The following is a 26152-nucleotide window of genomic DNA, read 5'->3' as shown; positions in this document are numbered from 1 at the left end:
TTTACTCTGGGTTTATCAATAAACAAAAGTGATTTTATTAAGTATAAAAAGTAAGATTTAAGTGGTTCCAAGTAATAACAGATAGCACAAAGTAAGTTACCAAGGAAAATAAAACAAAACACGCAAGTCTAAGCCTAATACATTAAGAAACTGATTTCAGGTAAATCTGACCCTCAGAGATGTTCCAATAAGCTTCTTTCACAGACTAGACTCTGTCCTAGTCTGGGCCCAATCCTTTCCCCGGTACAGACCTTGTTAGTTCCAGCAGGCATCCTAGGTGAAAAGCAGGGACTTTCTCATGATTGGGACCCCTTTTGTTCTGTTCCACCCCCTCTTATATCTTTGGCACAAGGTGGGAATCTTTTGTGTCTCTCGGTTCCCACCCTTCCTTCTAAATGGAAAAGCACCAGGTTTAAGATGGATTCCAGTATCATGTGACATGGTTACATGTCACTGTAAGACTTCATTACTCACTGGCTGGCACACATGTATACAGAAAGGCTTATAAGTAAACAGAGCCATTTACAACCAATTGTCCTAGACAATGGGAGCCATCAAGATTCTAAACCACCATTAATGGCCCACACTTTGCATAATTACAATAGGACATCAGAGTTATACTTCGTATTCCTAGTTTTAGATACAAGAATTATACATTCATACAACTAGGATGAGCACACTCAGTAGATTATAACCTTTGTAATGATACCTTACAAGAGACCTTTTGCATAAAGCATATTCCAGTTACATCACATTCACACTTATAAGCATATTTTTATAAAACATATGGAGTGCAATGTCATACTCCCCATGCCATGTAGTAGGGGACAACAGCCCAACTGCCGAGGCAACATGAGCAGTGGAAAGTTAGAATTCTGTTCCTCAGGCCTGTAGGGTCCTTACATAGAGCAAAACCAGTTTAAATGGGCTTTGCTCCATGTAACAGAATTTGGCCATATCTCTATGGCTCACACCTAGAATTTTGGGTACATGCTTTAATGGGAATAAATGAATAATACAGAAGAAAACTGATATGTTTCACATTCAGTATGATGGCCTCTCTAAGAAATGTTCATTTAAAAGATGTTGGTCAAAGAATTGATCTTTGTCCCATGACCTTTGATTTACGCAATGAGATGCCTCTGATGCAATAAATGTTTTGCAATATTACATGCCCTGGACCAAATCACCAGCTGGTGCAAATTGACATAACTACATTGGCCTCAGTAGAGCTACACCAAATTACACCAGCTGAGGATGTGGGCCTCTGTGTCTGAAGCAGATATATTATGTAAACTGTAACAATTTCAGCAATTATTTGGTCATGTGAACAGGAGACATCTGCAGACCTGACAGGTTTGGTAGTGTCCCAGTTGTGCTGCAGCATAGGGTCTTCAGGTCTTGGCATGTCTTTATGAATCTTACTTCCTTGACTAGTAGAGCTCAGGTGTCATGAACATAATACATTTGAACTCAGTGGGACAGGGCAGGAAAAAAATTGATAGCAGCTTGCTATACAACTCCATAGTGTCAGTGCTGAAGGAGCCTTTCCCACATGGAAAATGAGTTGAACATTTGCAGTAGGAGAAAGGATAACTTATGGGGGAATTTTATGAGGCTACATCTAGACTGCACTCCACTGGTGGTGGCATATAGGATATGTGTAGCTACAGGCTATAATGAAAAGCAAGCTGCATACATACACTCTGTGGTGTGTAGCTATACATGGCAATGAAAGGCTGCAGCAAAGGGGAGGCAGCTGTGGTGGGGAAAGGCTCTGGCAATGATAAACTTCTGAAGCCTTCCTTCACTGTCTCCTCCATGCCTTTTCCTTGTTGCTAGAGCCTTTCCGTGTGATGGGAAAGATTCCAACAGTGGGGATGTAGCAGGTCCCTACACTGCTAAAAATAGCACTATATGTGGGGGAGACATTGCTTGAGCATGTAGAGAAGAGAGCTGTGTAGGGTACGTACCCACAGAGTTCAGGCATATCTACACTCTACTTGCCTAAGCAGTGCCTCACTGTCTCCACTGCTATTCATACACATGCTAAGGGGGTGTATATTATATATACTCTACATGCCACCATAAAGAGTGTACATTGTAGACATGCCTTTAGACTTCCATTGGCCTTCAGTTTAGGTCAGAAGTGAGATGGGCGTTCTCTCATTATCAGTCAGTTTCATACAAATTCACATAGAAAAGATGATTGACCATAGATAAAGTAGATGTGAAATGCTCCAGCTCAGAATTGCAGATGGTTTCACAACCAGAATGTAAAACACTTTCAACACCTAGGACTTCTGTGTGTTCTTTTATTGGGTTCATGTTTTGGAGATGGTTTCTCTTTCTTTTGTTTAGTTTGTTTTTCAGTCATCACTTTTTTGATTTCCTTCTTGTTCTTTATTTTTAAAAAGCCAATAACCCTTAATTATTTTTTGTAAATGGTATCTTTATACTGTCTGAATATATATATTTACCTGCAGAATTGGTTTGGGGTTTATTTGGTTTGGGTTTTATCTGTTAATGTCTGGTCCTATTGCCAAATATAACCAAGTTAGCACTCAGGAGGCTAACAGTCTGCATTAAATAAATTATTCTTGCACTATCTTCAAGGAGGTAGCTACATTAGACTTTAAATTATACTTTCTTCTTATGCCTCCTGTGACAAACTTCTCTCCCAGTGGCGTTAATCCAGCATCCATCCTTATAGTGCAGTTTGCAACCTGTAAGATGTGGTGTTATCCCACAGTGCTGCAAAGATTATTTATATTGGCCCTGTGTGATTAAAAAATCCTATTTGTCTCAGCTAATGAAAGCTAGCAGATCTACCCAGAATGCATCTGATCGTGTAACAAGATTTCCAGATGCACAAATTCAGTATATAATGATTGCCATACAAAAACATCATTTACTGTGGTGTGTGTGTGTGTGTGTATGGTTTGTACAAGGAAAAATACAGTAATACAAAACAAAGGCTTAATTATTTTTGTTTAATTCAGTATTCCTTAATCAAGTAACATTTCTAATGATTTTTGAGGATTTTTGTATAAAGATTGGAAGATCCAGGTCAAAACAGGAACAGAAGCATACAGTATAGCAAAAAAAAAATTAGTGCCAATGGGACTGTGAGTTACTGGGGGAAGAAAGGATGCATAGAAATAATGTAGTTTGTCTTCATTTTTTTTTCTCTCACACAAACTCCTTAAAGTGTTTTGGGGTAAAATGCACACAATGGGAACAGGACCAGTCCCATAGAAGCCAGTAACAAAACTCCAAGATCTAGTGCTATGTCATAACCTTTTCAAACATTAACTTCACAAGGTAATTATTGATTAACTGACTTTTCCCTATGAGGTCCTTTATAAAACTCTGTTGGCGTTTTTTAAGTTCATCTGCAAATCTCTCCTTTGAAAGCAAAGGAGCGACCGACTGGTTTTAGCCTCCCACCTCAATCACCCACAATTGCTCCGTATCAGCCTTTTGTTTTCTGATAGAGTTGCTCAGTAACTTATTTCCATTCTCGCCTCCTCAAGAACATAGGAGACTAGATTTGCCAGTTCGCTTTTGCCAGCCATCCTACTCTCTCTCACTCAGAGAGGAGGGCTGATCCTGCGTTTACTTACAGGGGTGTAAAGTAGGAACGTCCAACAAAGTCAGGCCACATCTCGTGTAACCGCCGAAAAAGAGAGCGAGCAGGGCTCCAGTCCTCTCTTGGCTTCCCTTCTAAGCGTTTCCCCGTAGTGGTTAGCTTACTCTGCCGCCTATTGATGAAACAGGGAGACTTGAGGCAGAGCTTTATTCCTGCCCTTCCCAGGTAGGGGGCTGCTGGCGGGCAGGGCTGCAAAGCTGCAGCCAGAGCTAAGGTGCGATCTTCTCTTTAGCAAATGCTAATGCAAGCGGCAGGCTCCAGCTGAGGGGAGAGATGCCCTGGCTGGGCAGGGGTGGGACAGCGGGAGCCAGGGCCTAGGGAGACTGGGGAGGGGAATTTCCCTAGCTTCCTCCCCGCCCCCTGGGCAGGTGAGCTCCCCGGCCAGCCCCTCACCTGGAACCCAGCAGGGCGAGGCGCCACCACGGCCGCCTCCTCCCCCTGCTCATCCCCGCCCCTCTCCCCGCCGGCCCGCCCCCTCGTGGGCGGGCGGATTCCCCAGAGGGAACCCCTGAGCACGGCTGGCTTGCTCGCTGCGTGCGGGGAAAGTTTTGCTGCGAGCGGAGGAGTTAGGAGGAGGGGGAGAGAGCGGAGCTGCCTCTTGCCTGAGCCGTCAGCTCCCTCAGCCCCGGGCGCGCAGCCACCGCCGGAGGAGGAGACCCGGGAGCAGCCGCCGGCTCCCGCCAGACCCCGGGCACTTTCTCTGCCACGCACGTGGGGTGGGAGCCGCTGCCAGCCGCCGGGGAGCGCGGAGCCCCTTAGTCCCAGCGCCGCCGCCGCCGCCTGGTGCCCGGGTAGCAGCTCAGCATGGTCTGCAGAGCCGCGGGGCGCGGACCCGGGGAGAGGAGCTGAGCGCCGCCGGAGGGACTAGGAAAGAGCCGCGCCGAGCCCCGGGGATTATTTCCCAGTCCGGGATGGGGGACTGCAGCCGCCGGCCCCGGGCAGCAGCCAGCGGGCGTCTCCGGGCCGGGAGAGCCGCTGTCCTGGTGCTGCTCCTCGCCTGCTTCTGCCTCAGCGCCGCAGTGGAGAAGAAGAAAGGTACCGATCGCGCCCCGGGGGGCTGGCCGCGCTGTGGGGGGCGGCTCGGGGGGAGAGGGAAGGAGCCCCGCTGCCTCCAGGGCTGGGGGGCGGGGAAGCTTTAAACTTTTCCTCCGGCTCCATAGCTGGAGTTCCGGGCGCCGGCCGGCGCTCCTCCAGCGCTGCGCTGTCAGGGCCAGGGGGGCAATGTCCCAACTCCTTGGCCGCGCTGTGACAGCTTCGCGGCGTGCCGCTTCCTGAGTCTGGGGCTTACTTTCTCGGGGGGGGGGGGAAGAAAAGCCTTGGCACGTCCTTCCCCCTCACCCAGTAATCACACCACACCCATCTCCTAGGCTGGCTGAAGACAAAACGTCCCAGATTTTATCGGCACCTCTGTTAGCTCCCACTCTCCCCTTTACTAACTAGGGGGCCACGTTCTGCCCTGGCTTGGTTCCGCACGTGGGGCTGCCGGGGCGTGACCCAGCAGCACCTGGCCCGATGGGTTTCCTAAGCAGCTTGGTCAAGCAATCCCTCCCGGCGTGTCAGCGTGCACATCTTGTCAATATACTTGGAAGTGTTTTAGTGCCTTTCGGAAGCATCGGTGGTGGGGTAATAAGCCACGAGGCAGGCTGCTGTGTCGGTTTCACAAGAGGTTAGGTTGCCCTACTAAGGGGTTACTGCCCCAGGCTTATTATCGTCTTCCTGTAACTAATACAATATGGGGGGAGCCACGAATGATTCACATGCATGCCTGAGCCAAATAACTCATGTTCCATGCAAGCCTAAGTTTTATAACAACTGCAGTGATGTTGGTCTCTTCGCTAGTCATTCTCACCTGCTCCTGATCGTTTCCTGGGCATTGTTTATCTGTCCGACAGAAATACACCAAGGAAAAGGCTCAATATGTGTCCATTCCCCCCACTCTTCTTAAAAACGGGAAGCACTTGTACGTGTGGTGCCCAGTCTAAACAAACTGGCAAGCTTTATGAATGAACTGCATGTCTCTTACTGTCAGCTGCGCTTGCTGTTTCTCTTCTTATCCCCTGCACTGATCTGTGCATATTGAAAACTGTGTAGACTAGTTTACTGCAAGATTTTAATACGTTAAGGAACCGGTTTCAGTGTTGGGAGAAAAACAGCTTCTGGCTGGTCAACCCCCCACTCCCCCCCCTTTTTTTTGTAAGTTTCAAGAGCAGACAGCCAAGTTCAGTTCCAGGGAAAATCGTCTTTATCTTGGAAATCCTCCAACAACAACAACACAATGCAGATTTTTGTTAAAAAAAAATCGCTTGAGAAAAGACCTGATAGTTGTAGAAAGTCTTTTAGAAGAGCTGAGCATAAGTGAGTTTGCATTTCGTGACTCTGGACAATAAAACCATCTTTGAAAAGGAGAAACACGCCTTTTAGAAAAGCTAATTACACAATCTTGAAATCAAGAGACACTCTGGTTCCAAGAAGCAAGTTCGTACCTGTTGTTGATGTAACGAGGGCAGGGTTTTGGGGGGAGTTGACTCCGTTTGCTGTGATTGTGCAGCTCAGATAAAATTGTTTTGAAACACAGACTGAGTTTAGGTGTAAGGGTAATACTAAAGGTTATAGTATTAAGAGGTAGCAATTGTTATTGTTTTATTGGTATTACTGTCCTGTCTAGGAGCCCTAGGTATGGACCAGGACCCCAATCTATTAAATAGCAGTAAAGACGTGATAACTGGTATGTTTTTTTCCACCGTATAATTGTTTGGCAGTAGCTTTTCACACCAGGAGAGTTAGACCTGTTGACAAAGATAAAACGCAGTATGCCATCTTCAAAATGCCAGTTGCCTGATAGTTCACTGTAATGTATGATCACTAAAGGTGAGCAGCAGAAGAGTGCTTTTTGGTGGCGTGTTTTACTGCGTCCATTGAATTAACTGGTAAAATTACCATTGAAGTGAATGATACAGGATGAATCCTCATTTGAGAATCATAAAATAGCAGTTCCAAATTTTAACGTTTCTTTCAAAGTAATGGGTGGATGATAGATCAGACCATCATCATGACTCCAGAACCTGCCTCATGGTTCAGGTACATGGGATCATCCTTTTGATACCACATATCCTGGGCCCAGACACGGGGGCTGGAACGAGGGATGCTGGGGGTGCAGCAGCACCCCCTGGCTTGAAGTAGTAATAACAACCAAATACACAGTTTTTGCTTTCAGCCGCCCCACTATAAAAACTGATACAGCACCCCTGCCCTGATTGTAAATCCAAATATATTGTAATGAATTTGTGCAGCAATAGAAACCGATGAAGTGCTACAGTAAACTAAAATGATGCATATGAGAAATTTTAAATTGGATGTACTTCTGAGCATTCAATTTTAAAAATTTCAACTGAATGTCACTTCTTTACTATACAAAGAGCTGATGCTAGTACAGTGCTCATTAGAGTGCCAAAAATGTACAACTTTAAGTTTTGGTTAAGGAGATGACTTCAACGTCAATTTTTTATAAAATTATATCTTTCTCCAAACTTTGAGAATTAAAAACAAATTTCAATACAGCTGAGAGACAACTGAATTTATTATTAATGTTGTTGATGTTTTAATAATAAAAAAGGAATCATGAACATTCCAAAACCAAACAAAACAGAATTATTGAAAATGTAAACACACCGAGATCAGAATCTGTCTCACACATGTTGGTTAACACAACAGTGAAGCTAACATGCATTTTCACCAATCCAGTCACAGTAATAGTTTTAATAGTAGTAATTTCCAGTAATAGTTGTGCCAGTTATTGTCTAGTGCACTTCATCAATAGCAAACTGAAGTGTAACTGGCAAATCAGTGGTAGCACTACAATTCAGATAACCTGCTTTCCACTGTATTCTGCATCAGGTTAGTTTTGATTTTCAGTGGTCAACCATTCATGTGAGCACAGTATTATACACTGGGAATGTGCAAGGCAAAATATTGGGCAACTCATTAACTACAGAGGTTCTCTTCGGTTTCCCATAGTGTCTGGTGTTTTGGATCTCTACTTTTCTTAAGGGTTTTTCATTTATTCATTTTAATATGAAATAAAAACACATGTCCAATACACTGCAACATTTGTACATCACTAAATGTATGTTAGTATGCATGTTTATGGTGTCTTTTAGATTATTCTGTAGACTGCACAGAACAAAATGTTTTACTCATGTTCAAATTTTGCTTTATACTGCTAAACCAATGGTAAAAGTTTCTTTTACAACTTTTGGGTCATATATTGTCATCTGTCTACCAGATACCAATGGGAATTGCATGTATGGGTCAAGGACATTATATGGTCCCAGATTTGAATCAGAGCCATATATTACGCTACATTCTAGCACAGAGTTCCCATTGACTTGCAATGGTAGTTTTGCATAAGAAAAGAAGGTGGAATGCCCTTTTAACATCTATGGGTTTGTCTACACACAAATACTTTTTGTAACAAATTAACTGTATTGGTTTAGAAACTGATATTGTTAAATTGGTGCAAACCCTGGTGTAGATGTGGTTATACCAGCATAAAAGTGTGTATATTAGTATAACTTATTTTGATAAAACAACATAAATTGTTCAAAAATTGTGTGTTGATCAGACCTTATTCTGGTACCTTATGTATGAAAAGCTTAATCCTACCTGTTTAAAAACAAACAAACAACAAAAATGTACCTCCATCCACTTAGGACCATATTTTACCCCCAGCCTTACTGCAAATATTTCATTACCTTCAAGGAATTTCTCATATGTAAGGAGGGAAACATATAGCAGTAAAGGTGCAGCCAAATGTATATCATATATAGCCCTTGGTTTTCATCCTCAATCTATGCTTCTGGCAAAAATGGTCAGATTAAAATCCTTGTGTGAGCAAAATTACTCTCAACAAAAGATTGGGTCTTAAATTAAGAATAACTATAGGAAATATATAGAAATGAATAAAATATATGCATAGCTGAGGGTAAAAAATGTGAATATATTATTTATTGCAACAACAGTGTATTAAGTGCTTTACATACAATAAAGAAAAAAAGGTACTTGCCCTTGAGACTAGTCTAAATCCATTGTAATCCATTTATTAATTTAGGGAGACAAACTCCTTCATGGAGTGTCAGACAATCTCATGACGTTTCTGAGGGCTGGCTCTTGCATTTGGGTATGTGCGTTTGCTGTAATCTTTGATAGACCAGTTTTAGGCAGCAGTATAAGTGACTGGTCCAACCAGTTTGTTCATAATGCTACAGTTCTTCCATGTTCCCTTTTAGATCAAACCTTACTTTGTTTTGTAACTCTTCAAGAACAAGCATAGTGAACGTACATGCCTGCCTTAACTCACTTTCATCAGATTGCCTGTATCTTGATGAATTGGTTTGGCATAGAAGTTGCTGATATTCCCAGTGGTGCTTGGGTTATTCCAAGTCTTGGTGATGCATGTGTGCATCAGGAGGTACGATCACCTTATATTAATGAATATTGTATTTAAGAAATGTACTAAGTTCACAAATATGCAAAATTAATAATCAGTATGTCATCTTACTTGCCTTTATATCATACACATAATGAATATTCCTGATTTACAATTACAGGAATTTCCCTCTAATTGCATTTTAGAAGGCGAGTTTCTACCCTGTAGAAATAGCCTCCTATCCAGAACAATCAAAATTTAGTCTCAGCTTTTTTGAGTTTCAACCTGCCAAGACTCTGGTAATGTTGGCATAATGTGAAAGCTATTAAAAAAGATGGCAAAGATCTTATTTGCTCCCATGCTGGAAAGAGTGTGCCAGCTTTTTGTTATGCAGATTTGCAATACAGCCATCATGTTAGATCTGCAGTTGCCTCTTGATACTTACATAGTCGCTATTGCCATGAATAGGATTTTGCTACAATTATTCATGCCTTTCTCATCTCAAAATTAGACCACAGTAATGTTTTCTATTTCAGGTTACTTCTAAAGACCATCCGGAAACTAAAGGTAGCGTGGAATCCAGTGTGTCTACCTCCTAAGCAGTGCTTCACACATAGCTGTTGTACTGGTGATGCGTGAGCTGCTATAGCTGTCAGCCAGAAAGTCTGCTTCTCTTCCCAGGCTGTTGTGCCACAGTTGCAATTAGCATAATCTGTGGTCAGTGATGTGATATTACGCGAGGGGCCCTTAACTCCAGAACTCGCTTGTCATGTAAGAATGGCCAAACACAGTCTAGACATCTTGATGATGAGGGTGGTATAAAAGCCTTCATAGATACGATTCATTGAAAGTCATCCCCTCTTAAGCAATGCTGTCATTCATCCTTATCACCTTTAATGATTCCATGAAATGCATAAAGACGTTAAGGGCTGGTGAGAGAGTTCTATCAGGTTTATGTTGGTCCAGACACACAACATTCAGTTGAGTTTCACTTTGCACTTTATGGCCATGAGGTCATGGTACATGTTGTGGGAGTCTGTTATTTGATACCTCATTTGGACTCTGACACGTTGAGTTGACAATCTTTGTTAGACTTATTATAACACATGGTTTCACTCTTTAACTCATATCATTTTTACATTGTTTGTTTTTCACATGCACCTTACTGCAAGGAAGGACAATAGTGCTATTTGGTTAGTGTGTGCAGTATGAAGTCTGATACTGTTTCTGCCTATATTAAATGGTTTGCTATAACACTTCTCTGGTACTGTAATTCATGGCTTTCAGCTATGTCAAAATAGACTATAATACTTCTTTATTTAGGGCCTAATTCTGCCACCTTAATCATACTGAGTAGTACTCATTCTGCAAATATTTTGGGAGGAGGTAACATTCGGCAGGAATAAAGGTGGTAGAATTGGCCCCTGTGTGTGTGAGTTAATGTATGTAGAGTGGGGCCCTATCAAAATAAGTAATTGTCTGGTTATATTGCAAGAAGATTGCTTATTTACTGATCCAACTATGACATACCTTGGCTGTTTTCCTCACAGGGAAAATGCGTGCGTATGGGTGGCAGGGTTGTGCTGCCAATAACTTAACAAGAGCTCTCAATTTTTGCTCCTTTAGCCTGAGCACAAGTGCTTGCAAAATAGAGGGTTGAGGAATCTATTCATTAGTTTTCTCATTTAAAGAAAAAAAGCCTTCTTATAACCATAATCAACAAAGAAGGCAATGCCAATGGCAACCAAACTTATAAGTGCACTTGCTGCAAATAGTTATACTAAGGGTATATTGATACGTGCAGCGGCGCAGCTGTACTGATACAGCTGTGCCGCTGCAGCGAGTCTGGTGAAGACCCTCTAGGTGGACAAAAAAAACACCTTCGCAAGCGGCATAAGCTATGTCAGCGGGAGAAGCTGTGCACACAAACACTTTCATCGGTGTAACTTATGTTGCTTGGGGTATGTGTGTGTGTGTGTGTGTGTGTGTGTGTGTGTGTGTAATATTCACACCCTGAGTGACATATATTTTGCTGACATAGGTTATGTCTACACTACAGCCTAAGTGCATTTGAGGAACAAAATATTGATAGTAGACAATGCTCAACTTATGTAAATTGAACTGGTGTGTGTGTGTTTAAAACACTGCATGTGTTTTGCCTGCTGACAGCTCCATCTCTGACAGATGCACGGCTCCTACTCTTATTAAGTTGGTATTTTAACTAACCTCCTCTAGTGTGTTACTATGTATGTCTACACATATGAAAGTGAGTATCTGTGTGTTCATATGTATATACCAATATATAAGATAAGTGCAAATGTATACAAAATCTGAAGTGCTTGTTTCTGCATTTTAATTACCAAAAAATAGAATACTTGCTATTTCGATGGCCTTTATATATAAGTGACATCTTCTCGGGATAATGCAGACATTTAAGTAACTAATTGCTGTGGAAAGTGCTAATGGCTTGCACATTAGCGGTCACTGATGTATAAGCACTCGTTAACTGCATCCCAAGACTCAATAATGGTATGTTAAAGGTCTCTAAGGGTATAGAAAGGTAGGTTGTCTGATAGTTTAGGCTTTGCAGTTCCTTTGTGTTGCAGAGCAGCTACACAAGGAGGATAGGCACCCAGACTCCTTTCAGGCCATATGGTCTCTTTAGGAGCTTTAGGCCAGGTCTACCCTAGGAGCACTCTGCTGCTATAGCTACACTGGTCTACTAGGGCTGGTCTACACTGGGGGGCGGGTGTCGATGTAAGATACGCAACTTCAGCTACGGGAATAGCGTATCTTATTTCAACTTACCTCCCATCCTCACAGCACGGGATCCATAGCAGCGGCTCCCCCGTCGACTCCGCTACCGCTGCTCGCCCTGGTGGAGTTCCGGAGTCGACGGGAGCGCGTTCGGGGATCGATATATCGCGTCTAGACGAGACGCGATATATCGCTCCCCGATAGATCCATTCAGCGGGTAGTCTGGACGTACCCCTATATTTGCAAAGTGTTCCTAGTGTGGACACAGCTTATATTGGCAAAACTGCGCTTTTGCCGATATGGTGTATTCCTGTCCCCCTTTCTCCCCTCCAAGCAAAACAAGCTATACTGGACAAACACTGGAAGCTTTGGCCCGCACAGTTATCAGTCACAAATCACACCCCTGACTGACATAGCTTTGCCTAGCCTTGTCTACACTACAGAGTTAGGTCAACATAAGGCAGCTTATGTCAACCTAAATGTCACTACATTTATGTCACTAAAATGTAGCTCCCACTCGCTGATTACACTGACTTAACTCCACCTCCATGAGAGCTTAAGTTAATGTAATTAGGTCCACCCAGTGTCAGTGTAGACACTGCGTTGCTTTCATAGACTGTTGCTGCCTTTCAGAAGCCATCCCACAATGCTTCACACCGATAGTTAAATCGGTGCAAGTGTTCCTGGTGAGGATGCACCACGCCAACACAAGGAGCGTAGTGTGGACATGCAAAAGTGATTTTATCACTGCGGTGGTTGTACATCAACATAACTTAGGTTGACTTAATTTTGTAGTGTAGGCCTGTCTCTAGAGATGTCTCGGGTGTAAATGTTGGGTGCTGGGAAAGGAAGAAGAGACTATGAAGCTGTGAGGCTCAGGGGAGGGGAAGAAAAGGGCACAAATCAGCTGCTCAGTGGACAGGGCAATGGTGATTTACTTGAGGTTTCTGCACGAAGAGAATTACCTGTGTCCTGTTCAGTGAAACACTATTTATTTACAAAGTGCACTCAAGTAAACATATTACAGGAAGATAATATTTGATTCTACATCAGTTTATGCTCCAAATGGGTAACTGACCTGCAAGGCCCTGGCAATCTGCTACTGCTTGGCAAAGAGGCAATGTAACCTTCACAATTCCTCTCTTAGGTAGCTAAGTATTGTTTTGCCTATTGGCAAATTTGGAATCTGAAGCACAGAGAGATTGGGGAGAGCTGAGACTTAGGATTTTGGCCTCCAGCCCCATGCGCTAACTCAGGGGCAGGCAACCTATGGCACGCGTGCCAAAGGCGGCATGCAAGCTGATTTTCACTCACACTCACACTGCCTGGGTCCTGGCCACTGGTCCGGGGGGCTCTGCATTTTAATTTAATTTTAAGTGAAGCTTCTTAAACATTTTAAAAACCATATTTACTTTACATACAACAATAGTTTAGTTATATATTATAAACTTATGGAAAGAGACCTTCTAAAAACGTTAACATGTATTACTGGCACACAGAACCTTAAATTAGAGTGAATAAATGAAGACTCGGCACACCACTTCTGAAAGGTTGCTACCCCTGCTCTAACTACTAATCAACACTGTCATTTTAATGTAACCCACCTCCCACTTCTCCAGTTATGCTTATTGTCAAGCTTTGAAATAATATATATTTCATTCAGCGCTCTATTTCCACTGGTGCACACATGTAACGTCTGTTTTAGTATTTGCTGGGCTTGCAAGGACTGTGTGCTTCTATGTGTTTGTACAGCTTCTATCACAAGGCGTTCCCATCGCCTGACTGGATCTTTGAGCACTACCACAATATAACTAATAATCAACCTCATAAGGAGAGCTCTCATGGAATATGCCGGGTTTGATATGTTACAACCAAAACACATTAAATCCTATCATATGCAAAAATTCTATTTCTGTATCCCCATTGCAACTGCTGATAGGGGATTATGATAAAAAACTTTAAGAACCAATAAGAGAGTCTCCTGTGGATATTTAAATAATAGAGAATTGTAATTGTAGAGCCAAATTCCGGGCTGGTGTAGGCAGCTGCCTACTCACATCAGGTTTGAATTTACTCCTAAATCACTCTTCCACTGTAAATGCAATATAGTTTTAATGGTAGTTCTGACTTCAGTGATTTGGTCCCTTAAACAAAATATTACTCTATTATTTGTATTACCATGGCAACTAGATATGTCAGTTTCTGAGTTTCGATATGCATGCACACTGCTGATTAGATTCAATGAAAATTGTGTGCACATCTGAGAGTAGAATTTGCCCTGAATGCAGAATAGTTAATACTTCTTTCCAAGTTCTATGCACTTATTTCCATTTATTGCTGCTGATGGTTCTGTGATTAAATCCAGTCTAAATGATCATTTGGTCTTGAAAATGCTACATTTTTTTGATTGCACACATATTTTAACAAGTTGTGAGTCTCTGTTTTTAAACTGCATGTTTGAGAGTAGAAGTGTATCTTTGAAATGAATTTGTGCAGCAAATTCATGTGGGTTTCCTGAGACTGATCCAATATGTGGAGGTATGTAAAACTGAAAGGGAATGAGGCAAGGCTGGGGGAAGAAGCTTGTTTTAGCAGTTGGGTCAGTTATTTCAACAAAGCCTTCAGCAAAGAAGTAAGAAGTTACTTACACAAATCAGTGGCTAGTTTCCATGATTCAGATTGGAACACATATTACAACTCATTTGGATGAGTAAATGACTGCTAGTAAAGGAGACAACCTCCATAAATAGCATGGCACGTCACATATCTCACGTTATTTACTGTGTCCTTTAGAATCGATGTGGTTAGGTGGGTTGCTGCTGGAATACTGTGTCACATTTTGAATCAAAGCCACTTAGCAAAGGCTTACATTAAAATAAACATGTACACTTTTTTTTGTACACAGAGTGCAGTATTATATCCTCAGCCTATGGTTGAATTTTCACTTTTCAGTAAACAATTTTGACTGTGAAAATGCTTTCCCACTCCTACTTACATTTTTATAATTTTTGAGAATTCTCAGGCAAGTTTCTCTTTTTTTCCTGCAATTGCTGTACTATTAGGTGTCCTGCTTACACTGTTGCCTCGGTTGTTTATGATGCTCCAAGTGAAGCAGTGCAATATCAATCTATTATCAGATTAATCCTTCTCCAATGTGTGTATGTGAGGTATGTATTATCTCTAGTGCTTCCAAGAGGATGTGCTCCATGATCAATCATGTCTCTTCCATCTCCAACTTCTATTGTCCTGACTGGACTTGTGGTGACAGCAACACTTTCCCAAGATGTTTCCAGATATAAAGGTTGAGCTTGCTTTTTGTTTCCTAGAAATACTGTGGTTTTGCTGTGGTATAACAGGTAGGACTTGGGCCCCTATAGGGTGGGTGTGGGGGATCAGCATCGTCTGCATACCTAATCCCTGGAGATTTATGTCTTCTATTTCCTCATTCTCCCTGCCTGCTTCTTTCCCCTTAATATAACTTAAATGATATCAGCTAATTTACAGCTAAGACATTGAGGATTCCAATTTAACATTGTAGACTTGTAAGAAAATTAAGGAAAACAAGCTTTCAGTGCCATATGAAAATATATTATTTCTATATGTGGATAATATTTCTTTCACAAACAGAAGTTCAGGTTGGATTCCTTTCTCATACTTGAATGCCTGCAGCATAAATCTGCTAAACTCCTTATTATTTTCAGCATTTTAGCTGGAAAATGAGGCCATGGTGTGTGTGTGTTAATAAATAAATAAATAATAATAAAAAAAAAGTAGATACAACTATAACTTGGCAAATTTAAGTATACATTTTTCATTTTGGAGGCACGTGGTGGATTAATATTGTCTGTTATGGCAAGTGAACACAGAACTTTAAACAAACAAACAAACAAACAGAAAACTCTCCCAAATGTGTATTAAATGAAATTGCAGTAGTGACTATTCATTTGGCAAAGTGCACTATTATGGAATGACAGAACAAGAATTTGGTGCTTTTAGCCACGAGCCAGTTACTATTTCCATTTTTAAACTTCGTTTGATGTTATAACTCAACTTCCCATAAGGCTGAAACGTAATCCTCCTGCTTTTTAAAAAAGGATTCATTTTGTTTAGTTCTATTCAGACTGGTCAGTTTTTGTTGTGACTTCCAATTTTTTTTTTCTTTTCTCTGGCCTGTCCTAAATTACAAAAGACATATTTTTAAATTGAAATTTTACAGACAGTGAGGCCCAGATCCTGCAAGCTGTTCTGTGTAGGTGGAGCTCCATTTAAGCCATTGGGGTTCTGCTTGAGGCAGGGCCGGCTCCAGGCACCAGCTTAACAAGCAGGTGCTTGGGGCGGCCAAGGGCGAGGGGCGGCACCTGCGGCAATTCGGGGGCGGCAGGTTCCTCACTCCCTCTAGGAGCGAAGGACCTGCCGCTGAACTGCCGCCGCTGATCGCGGCTTTTTTTCCCCTCTTTTTTTTTTTGCTTGGGGCGGCAGAAATGCTGGAGCCGGCCCTGGCTTGAGGACCGGGTCTGCTCACACTGAGCAACTTGCAAGATGTGGGCCTATAGTTCTTAATATAGACTGGTGGCTTTGGTGGTGGTATATTCCAAAAGTGCTACTTCACTATGTTGTGATTGACACTGATAATACACTGTCAGATAACTTTAATTCCATCCCTGTTAACACACTAACTACTGTAATAGGATGTCAATGTAAAATTAAGTATTTGTGTGTGTGTGTTGTATCAGGTGTCTAACACAAGATTGTATACAATGTGAATAGAAGTTACTATGTATGGAGCAGAAACATATTTTACTCTCAAATTTATTAGCTATACGAGTGTTGACCCATATAGCTGGTCATTTGTTCTTACTTTAAAGACTTCCACTATCCAAAAAGCAAAACAACGTAGATTTTCAATGACTGCATGCACATTTGCCAGAGAAAGGATGAGATGGTAGTGCAAATTCCATTAGAATGCCAAAGCAATCTTTATTTACTTTACATATTTTGAATTTCATTATGCCATGGGTAAATTCACAAAGGAACATAACCCGTATTTAAAACTTCATGTAATGATCTGACTAGAGGAAGTTAGATTAGATTTAGGCGTCCACTTTGTCCAACAGAGTGAATGAAGCGCATATATAACATGAAAGATCATATCATGCACTTTACTGAGACCAATGCAATAACTAGACACCATTCACAATATTGTTTCTGTGGGAGCAAATTAAAAAAAAAAAGCTGCACCAGTGTAAATCAGGAGTAAACCAGTGAGTTCAATTGAGTTAACAATTGAGAGCCCTTGTTTGCAGTGAATAACCTGACTAGTTCTAATGGGCAGAGAGTTAAGGCTGGAAAAAAACTTTTTAGCTCTTTGTTTCTTTGCTTTAGCTAGTTGATAAGTCCTAAATGTTACTTTAATATGCAGGTTTTAGATATACATCTTATTACTGGATCAATTTGAGCACTTCTTCAGATTTTGAAAGGATTACCACACGCTCATTTCCATTTTCAACAAGGGATGCAATTATTTTTGAAAAAATGTATTTTCAGTCTGTTTCCTTCTTAATAAGCTCTGCAAGCTGCTCTTGTTTAATGATTTTATTATTTCAAAGCTTGTTCTTTCTCTTTCTTTTTTACTTTTTAATGAGACTGTCTCCTAGGCAGCATCATTTGGTCACAGATATCTATACCAGAATAAGTAATCCAGCAACATCTTCTCTGGAGTCTCTTTTTCCATCAATATATATGCTGCTTCCATCAATACGCATACATGATTCCCCTTGACACTACCAGGAGAATTGTTTGGGCACAAGTAAGGGGAATAGACCCTCACCAGAGTAAGGGTTGGTTAGTACTTCACATGAATGTATTTTAAGTCTTGAACAGCAGTCTGTTGTGCTTCAATTAATGCAAACTACCAACTGGATTAAAAGAGTAAAAATTAACTATTAATTAACAAAGTGTCTGTTTCTTTTGTGTCTGGCCGGTACTAATTATGAACCTAATGAATTAAGGGTAGCATAGGGCATCCAAGAAGCTGCTGGTATCAAAAATTTATCAAAGTTCTTGGAGAAAATTTATTGCCCTCTGATATAAATTGTCCCCCTCTCCCCCAGCTGCATTTCTAGGTTATAAATACCATACTTGTCTGCTCATGTACTGTCTATATTTTGTATTTATTAAATTACATGAGAAGAGTACATAAGCCAGTCGTTGGCATTTACAAGAGAGACTCTGAGACTGTTTCTTCTTTTCATATGGTGGAAAGTGGACTCTGCCTGTAAACTATTATCAAATAATGTTTCAAATGCTCAGTCATTTTAGAAGGAGTAAGAGTGTTACTTCTATCTGAGTAAACAAACTAGCCAGAATAGATGGGTTTATAAAATAGATTGTGCTGGAGCAACATTGTGTTATTGAAAATGATGCTATCTCACTGGTAATCATATTTGTTAGACTTTATGGTCCATAAATTTAGATAAAGGCATTTGTAAAATTGTCAGTAAGAATTCTTACCTTTCGGAGCTTTCCAATGAACTTCTTCAGCTCCCTTAATAAATTAACACCATCAACTGTGTTTTTGTAATTATACAATACAACACTTTCATTCCATAGATGTAATACCTCTATTGAAAAAAAAAAAATGACACTGTCAGCTTAAAATTTATGGGCCAGATCCTCAACTAGTGTAAATCAGCAAAGCTCCATTGACTAGCTTACACCAACACTGTTAATTTATCTATGTTGCCAATAACACCTTAGGTTATTGGGAAGGAAAGAATTTTAAAATTTGTTTTGTCATTAGTTATATTCTTTGTTTAAACATTTTTCTCAATTTGGACAAAAAAATCAATTGTCAGTTTTTACTTTGGTTTCATTGTCCGTTTCATTTTCAGGCATTTAATGATGCAATATTGGAAACTGACCCTGCAGTGGAATGTGTGTTTAAAATGTGCTTTAATTGGCATTCTAAAATATTACGGAAACATTTTAGCTTGTTTAAAACTTATATTTTGTATCAATCGTAAGTTGATAATGTCCTTTTACATTTTTCTCATGGTTACTATTCCCTGCTGCCCCCATCCCCTCCTCATGACTGGTTAAGTAACAATCATGTGACATCTGTTCATAGGTGATGGGAAATCTTCCCTCTGGAGAGAGGATGAGTGAGAACAAACCACACATGGCAGATGTTTGTCAGGTTGCTTAAGGCACTACTGGAAGATACTTGCATACTATGGTGATGAGGGAAATATGTATAGAATTAGTTCACACAAGCAGGGAAATAGCCCAAGTCCGATAGCATTGGTGATAGTTGATACTAACACCTACAAAGGGACAACATTGCTTGCTTCCGGTCATGTGGCCACCTTGACCCCGGAAGTAATACCCCCATAGGGCGGGACTTCCAGTGCCAGGTGGGAGGGACTAAGGGGTCAACGGGTGGGGCTTAAGGGGTCAAGGGGCAGGGTTAGGGTTTGATTGACGGTAGGGCCCTTATGCTGCTAAGGCACTTTAAACTGAGCAAACAAATTGAGGCACCAAAAGTCACGTAAAACCTTATCTAGATTTTAAATTTCTATATCTCTTTTATTTGACACAGCAAAAGGGACATCTATGTCTGTATATACTGAAAAGCATCATTATAGTAAACATAAAGTTGCAGTTAATACAATAAAGGTTTCCAATAAGTAAAATCTTATCAGTGGGGGGAGGTGAGAGATGGGGAGGGAGAACATAGATAAGGTAGTAAAGATTTAGAACCAATGCAGACTCAATTAGAAAAATACCTTTATCACTTATAACCCAGCTATAAGATTAATATGCTGTCTTGAAGTTTATGTGAAACCCCTGGAGTAGGAGAGGAAGTTGGGTAAAGCTCAAAGACTTGTGCACTGTTTAATTTATGAGGTTTCTTCATATCCTTAATGTTTAGTTTAATCGTCAGTGACTATTAGGAAAGAACTGAAGCCAAGGGTATCTGCATTAATAGAATACATATGTCCAGACAAACCATGTTAATAGCACTCATGCAAAAAGAAGACAACCATTCACTGCTATTACTGTTGCACAGAGGGCTGTTGCTTTTTCCAGCTACTAGTTTTTATCAGGCTATATAATATAAAAACATAAATGCATTTCTTTGACACCTGCAATAAAAGGAGGAAAAAAGCTAGACTCTGGAACAATTTTCATTTGGCGTCCCTATCTTCATCCACAGTAATCTGTAAAAGAGCTAATGTTTACCTACCATTTTGGAACATTTTGAAATCAGCAGATGAAAAAACTCTATGCAAATACTTATGCATTTCTGGCAGATGTTGATGCTGTTCTTTGCAGCAAGAACTTCCAGTCCACCTCTGCTAATATTAATCGGCAAACGTTAAGCGAAATGTGATGCCAGAGACTGGAGGGACAGTATATCTAGTAGTCTGGGTCAGGGCCGGCTCCAGCATTTCTGCCGCCCCAAGCAAAAAAAAACAAAACAAAAAGCCGTGATCGGCGGCGGCAGTTCAGCGGCAGGTCCTCCGCTCCTAGAGTGAGGGACCTGCTGCCCCCGAATTGCCACAGGTGCCGCCCCTCTCCCTTGGCCGCCCCAAGCACCTGCTTGTTAAGCTGGTGCCTGGAGCCAGCCCTGGTCTGGATGCTCCTCTTCCTGCAGTTGGTGCCTTCTCCATGGTGCAGCCAGGCACTATTCCGGGCATTAAAGTTAAGCACGTGCCTAAGTGTTTGCAGAATCAGGGCTCAAATCCCTCCTTCTCTGCAAAGAGCATTAGCTGGAAATGATGAGAAGTGAATGTCAGTGTCCTGTGCCCTCTGTTGTCCTGCTGCAATTTTTTTCAGTGGGAGGTTACCATAAGGCCCTCAGGGTTTGATCCAAAGCCCAGTAAAGTCAATGCAAGTATTGACTTCATTAGATTTTGGATCAGACCTTTGTTCCTTTTTGTGGGCACATTACACATCACAGGGAAGCCTGCAAAAAACATGTCTTCATATTCACAAAAAGTGAAAACTGTCATTTTTACATAGATATTATGCCATTTTCTACTCTTCCCCTGCTGAGCTGAGACAAACAGCTCTAAAGGGTAACTTCAAGCCAATTTTCTGTCTTTCAAACTTTTTTCTCTGGGGCTGATAGCTTGTAATGCACATGCTGATGTTCTCCCACACCACCCAAAGTGTTAAGTCCTTCATTGTACCTCTTCAGTAGTTGCCCTCCAGATATGTGCCTTCATTGTCACTAGAGAGAGAAGATGGTTGAGGTAATAATATCTTTTATTGGACCAACTTCTGTTGGTGAGAAACATAAGCTTTCGAGCTGACAGAGAGCTCTTCCTCAGGTCACCTCCAGGTGAGCTCAAAAGCATGTCTCTCTCACCAACAGAAGTTGGTCCAATAAAAGATATTACCTCACCCACCTTGTCTGTTTCATACCCCACGACTGACAGGGCTACAACACTTCATTGTCGCTAGTTAGTTAGGTGTGCTGTGGCATATTTGCATTGGTAACCTGCCTGAAACCTCAATAAAGTTTATTTGAACAAATATCAAAGCACTTTAACAAAGTTCATTGAGGTTGAGGACAGTACCAGTGGTTGGATATTGGGCAGTTGGCAGTACAATGGGTGTCAGAATTTATTAGGACCTACTACAAAAACAAGAGAGTACCTAGCAGTTGGGTGGGGTGAAATTCACTAAGAAAATCTATTTAAATAACTTATCAGGGCTTGGGCCTAAAAAGCCCAATAGTCTATGCAAAAAAATTTGTAAAAAAGCCAGTGAATGTTGCATATATCTAATTAAAGGCATTTAAACATATGTGGTAATTTGCCTGGAACTTGAAAAAAATCCAGTTCATATACTTAAGACACAATTATAAAAACAAACAGAAAACCCCCCCAGAACCTCCAAAACCTCCCAGAAGTCTGACTTAATTGTTCATTTCTTTCCCACAACCAGGGCTCCACTAGCAGTTTTTGATAGTCCGTGAAGAGATAGTCAAGCAGCATGATTTGAAAATGAGAAGTCATGTTTCTGTGTTTGCACATAACAATTTGAATAAATTACAGCCCACTGACAGTTGTAATTTATTTTGAGAAAATGTGCATACTTTTAAAAGTACAACTCCCCGCCTTTCCAATTAAGTTACTGTACTCTTGGTGATGAAACTGGCATTGTATGAGGTATACGTTCCTCTAAAAGCTGTTTTATATGTAAATTAAAAAAATGCTTTTGGAGTTTGAAACACCAAAAATAGAAAAGCTCAGAAGTTTGATGCTAATTTGTATGAAAGATGTTCCTAGTGGCGCACATGGTTTAAACAGTGAGGGGATTTATTTGTTATTTTATGTACAAATAGGTTGAGGGATGAGGTGACGTCCATTTCTGTTTAGTGGTCTGCACTTTGATTTCTTTAAGTTGCTAATAACACAAATGTGGTGTAATGAAACTTGAATCCATCAAACCTGAGTATGTTTTCCTGGAAAAGAACGGAATGGACACCATCCAGGTTATGAAATAATCTTCTATCTGAGGGATTCTGTCCTGCATTTGCTGGGGTTAAACCCCGTGATCTACTAGGTCCATTGCAGTTCTAACTATTGGTCTGATCCTCCAAGCAGTTACCAAGGATAATCGTGCAAATCTTTACTACTAAGAATAGCTTATCGTGCCCTATGATCTTGGACCCCATTTTGGCAAGGTACCCAAGCAACATGCTTAACTTTAAACTCATGAGTAGTCCCATTGAAGACAATAGGACTATTGTCATACTTAAAGTTAGGCATGTGCTTAATTGCCATGCTGAGTCAGGGCCATAGAAAACAAGGATTTAAAATGAGGGAAAGTTTTTTTGTTGTTTTTCGAATTTGCTGTAAAAGCAGCAGTTAAAAGTGTGTGTCAGAAGTTAGAATTAAAGAGAAATTTCTCAGGGATTAGATGATCATTTGATAGGCTTTGTGTTTTGTTGTTCCAAGTTCAGCAATAGCATCTGGCCCATCCTGTTAAAACATATGTACGTTGTAGCTGCATTTCCTGATTATATACCATGTGGTGCATTCAAAAACAGATTAAGCTTGTTGGTTTAGGGGTACCCTCTTAGCCTTTAGTTCATGTCCATAACTAAGGGCTATATCTACACTGCAAAATAAACCCCCCAAAGCCCCGCGGCAGTGAGTCTCAGGGCACGGATCAACTGGTTCACACTACAGGGCTAAAAATAGCAGTGTAGATGTTCCCATTTGAACTGGAGCCTGGCAAGGGGGATGGGTCGCAGAGCCCAGGCTCCAACCCAAGTGGGAATGTCTACACTGCTAAAAATAGCTCGAGCCCCGCAAGCCTGAGTCAGTTGACCTGGGCTCTGAAATTTGCTGCCTGGTGTTTTGTTTTGTTCGGTTTTTGTTTTGCAGTGTAGACGTACCCTTAGTTATGGACATGAACTAAAGTCTGCTGCAAGAAAAATAAAAAATGAAAGATTATTTTGGTTTGATAGAGGGAAGTTTCTTTTATAGGGCGGAATAGCAAACATTTACTTGTGCAGCAACCAGATGTATGGGCAGCTGTTAGCTTTAGATAACAGTACCACAGTGTGTACAGGTATGGAAATCAAGATTTGAAGTAATCGGTAGCATGACGTTATGTAAACACAGGGCCAAGTACTGCCCTCAGTTAAGCCGGTGTAGCCCCAATGAAATAATGAGGTTACATAAGTGTAATTAAAGATAGAATTTGGGCCAAGATATCCAGAAAAACAAAGGCAAAAATCTACCTTCTTTCCTGTAAACTGTGCTGCCCTATACATAGAATTTGTGGCAAAGCCCCAGTTTTCACCTTTATGAACTGTATTCAACCCTACCAACTCTTATGGATTAATCCTATAGAATTCAGTAGAGAATAACTTCTGTTTTTGTTTTTTGGACTACTGTAGAATTGAATAGAGAATTATGTTCATGCTATAAAACTCTGTATGATGATTCACAAAAATTATCAAGAGGATATTTAATCGCTATTAAATTCAATAGATTCTTTAGAATAATTTCTGTAGAACCCTATTGATCTAATCCTATTACATTCTAAAAGATTTTTTCATAAGGAAACATTCAAAGCCAGGAAGTACCTGTCCCTTCTCTGTTTTTGGCATAGAGTTGATTAGAGGATGAATGAAAGGAATAAAATAGGGAAGAAGCATTTAACAAGCTTTAGTGCTGTTTAATGCGGTGAATCAGTTCACTTGAGCTAGCAGGACTGCACTTTCACCTACATGGTAATATTCTTTGCTATGAAATGGAAGACTTCAATTGTAGTCTCCTAGCAATATATGCTGCGTGGCCATTGCGCACTGAAGTGAGCAGGAATTGTGTTGCTCTGCTTTTCTTCAGACCTGGCCCTAAACTGGTTATGTGAGATGCTTATAGATTAATATGCATTGGTCTCAAACAGTATATTTATATAGACAGCAATCATTTGTGCTCATTGAAGAAAAACTGGATCCTCATTGGTAAAGTGAAGAGTAACAGAAATTTATTTTTATAGCCCCTTTCATCTCAAAGCAGTGGGCTTAACAGGAGTAAGCTTCCTTGTTTCCTTACCCTTTTGCAAAGACCTCACGTGACAGTGGAGCAATGAAACACGTGTTCTGACTCAAATTGTCATGCCAGTGTGCTGTGAAGCCTTTAGGATTGTCTGAAGTATTTTAGCATAATCTTTAACTCTGTGTAAAGCCCACATAATTACATATTAATTGAGCTCAATACAGTAATTCCTCATTTAACGTTGTAGTTATGTTCCTGAAAAATGCGACTTTAAGCGAAACGATGTAAAGCGAATCCAACTTCCCCATAAGAATGAATGTAAATGAGGGGGTTAGGTTCCAGGGAAATTTTTTTCACCAGACAAAAGACTTTTTATATACATATAAAAATATATATATACACACACACACACACACACAGTATAAGTTTTAAACGAACAATTTAATACTGGTACACAGTGATGATGATTGTGAAACTTGGTTGAGGTGGAGGAGTCAGAGGGTGGGATATTTCCCTTACTGCTAAATGATGAACTAGCAATTGGCTGAGCCCTCAAGGGTTAACTCTCTCACTCTACAAGGCAGCAGGAATGGAGGGAGATATGCGCATTTCCCCTTTAAGTACACTGCCTTGTTAATTAGATCAGCTTGCTGAGAAGGCAGCTGCTGCAAGCTCCCTCCGTCCTGAGCCCTGGTGTCCCCGCCCTGCTCTACGGAAGATGGGGTAAGTGGGGTGCAGGAGCAGGGGGGAGGGGGACACCCTGACATTAGCTCCCCTCTTCCTTCCCTCCCCCCCGCACAGCAAGCAGGAGTCTCGGAGAGCAGCTCCAAGGCAGAGGGCAGGAGGAGCACATGGCAGTGGGGGGAGGGACACAGCTGAACTGCAGGCAGCTGCTGCACAGGGAACTTAGGGGAGCAGGGAGCTGATAGGGGGAGCTGATAGGGGGCTGCCAGTCCACCCTGGTTCCAAGCCCCCACCAGCTAGCTGCAACGGGCTGCTCATCCTGCAAGCAGTAGACAAAGCAGGCGGCTGCCAAACGACGTTAGAAGGGAGCATTGCACAACTTTAAACGAGCATGTTCCCTAATTGATCAGCAACGAAACAACGTTAACCGGGACGACTTTAAGTAAGGAGTTACTGTATAACATTAGGAGAAAATGTTTCTGCACTATATGAAGTGCTACTTTTATTAATTTAAGTTTTATCAGAAATGTATTGTTTGGGTTTTTTTTTTTGTTTTGTTTTGTTTACTTTAACTGCAGGGAATTTTGGTTTAGTGTGTCAAATAATATTCCAGTGACCTGTGGGCATATGGAAGAAATACACCAAGAAAAGTTGCTTTGAGGGGAGCCTATTATGAAAGATGGCCTGAATTCAAGCATTAAATCCACTACATGCTCTGATTTTTGACCATATAGGGATCAGAATAATGGATTTCCCATGAGACTGCCAAAAGAGGATTATAAGGGCAGTATCTGTGTATTCCCTATGACTACCTGCACAATTACATATTTTCGGTAAGCCTTAAAAGAAACATTAGAAATTGTAAATAAAATAGAAATCATATTCCTGAGTACAGAATACATGGCTAAAGGATTTAATCTCTTTTTAACTTTTATATATGAAAGGAGGAGGAAAAATTCATGATAAGATGTAAGGATGATAAAAGATTAAGGAAAAACACCTTTGCTTTTTATTATTTTTTTGCATGTACACCTCTACCCCTATATAACGAGACCCGATATAACACGAATTCGGATGTAACGCGGTAAAGCAGTGCTCCGGGGGGGCGGG

At 41.1% G+C, this 26152-nt stretch overlaps 1 protein-coding gene across 1 annotated transcript in view; it reads left to right on the top strand.

The window, feature by feature from the left end:
- Positions 1-4174: 4174 nt before the first annotated feature.
- LOC112113132 (epidermal growth factor receptor) overlaps positions 4175-26152 on the top strand; it is a 216991-nt gene continuing 195013 nt past the window's right edge. Inside the window, exon 1 of the mRNA XM_026654036.2 lies at positions 4175-4687. Within this exon, the coding sequence (XP_026509821.1) occupies positions 4564-4687 (124 nt within the window). The 5' untranslated portion in view covers positions 4175-4563. The remainder of the gene's footprint in view (positions 4688-26152) is intronic.

This window comes from Terrapene carolina, unplaced genomic scaffold, assembly GCF_002925995.2.
Source record: "Terrapene carolina triunguis isolate 2854851 unplaced genomic scaffold, T_m_triunguis-2.0 Scaffold179, whole genome shotgun sequence".
Lineage (NCBI taxonomy): Eukaryota > Metazoa > Chordata > Testudines > Emydidae > Terrapene > Terrapene triunguis.
The sequence above is the reverse complement of the archived record's forward strand: the minus strand, read 5'-3'. Positions and strand labels throughout refer to the sequence as shown.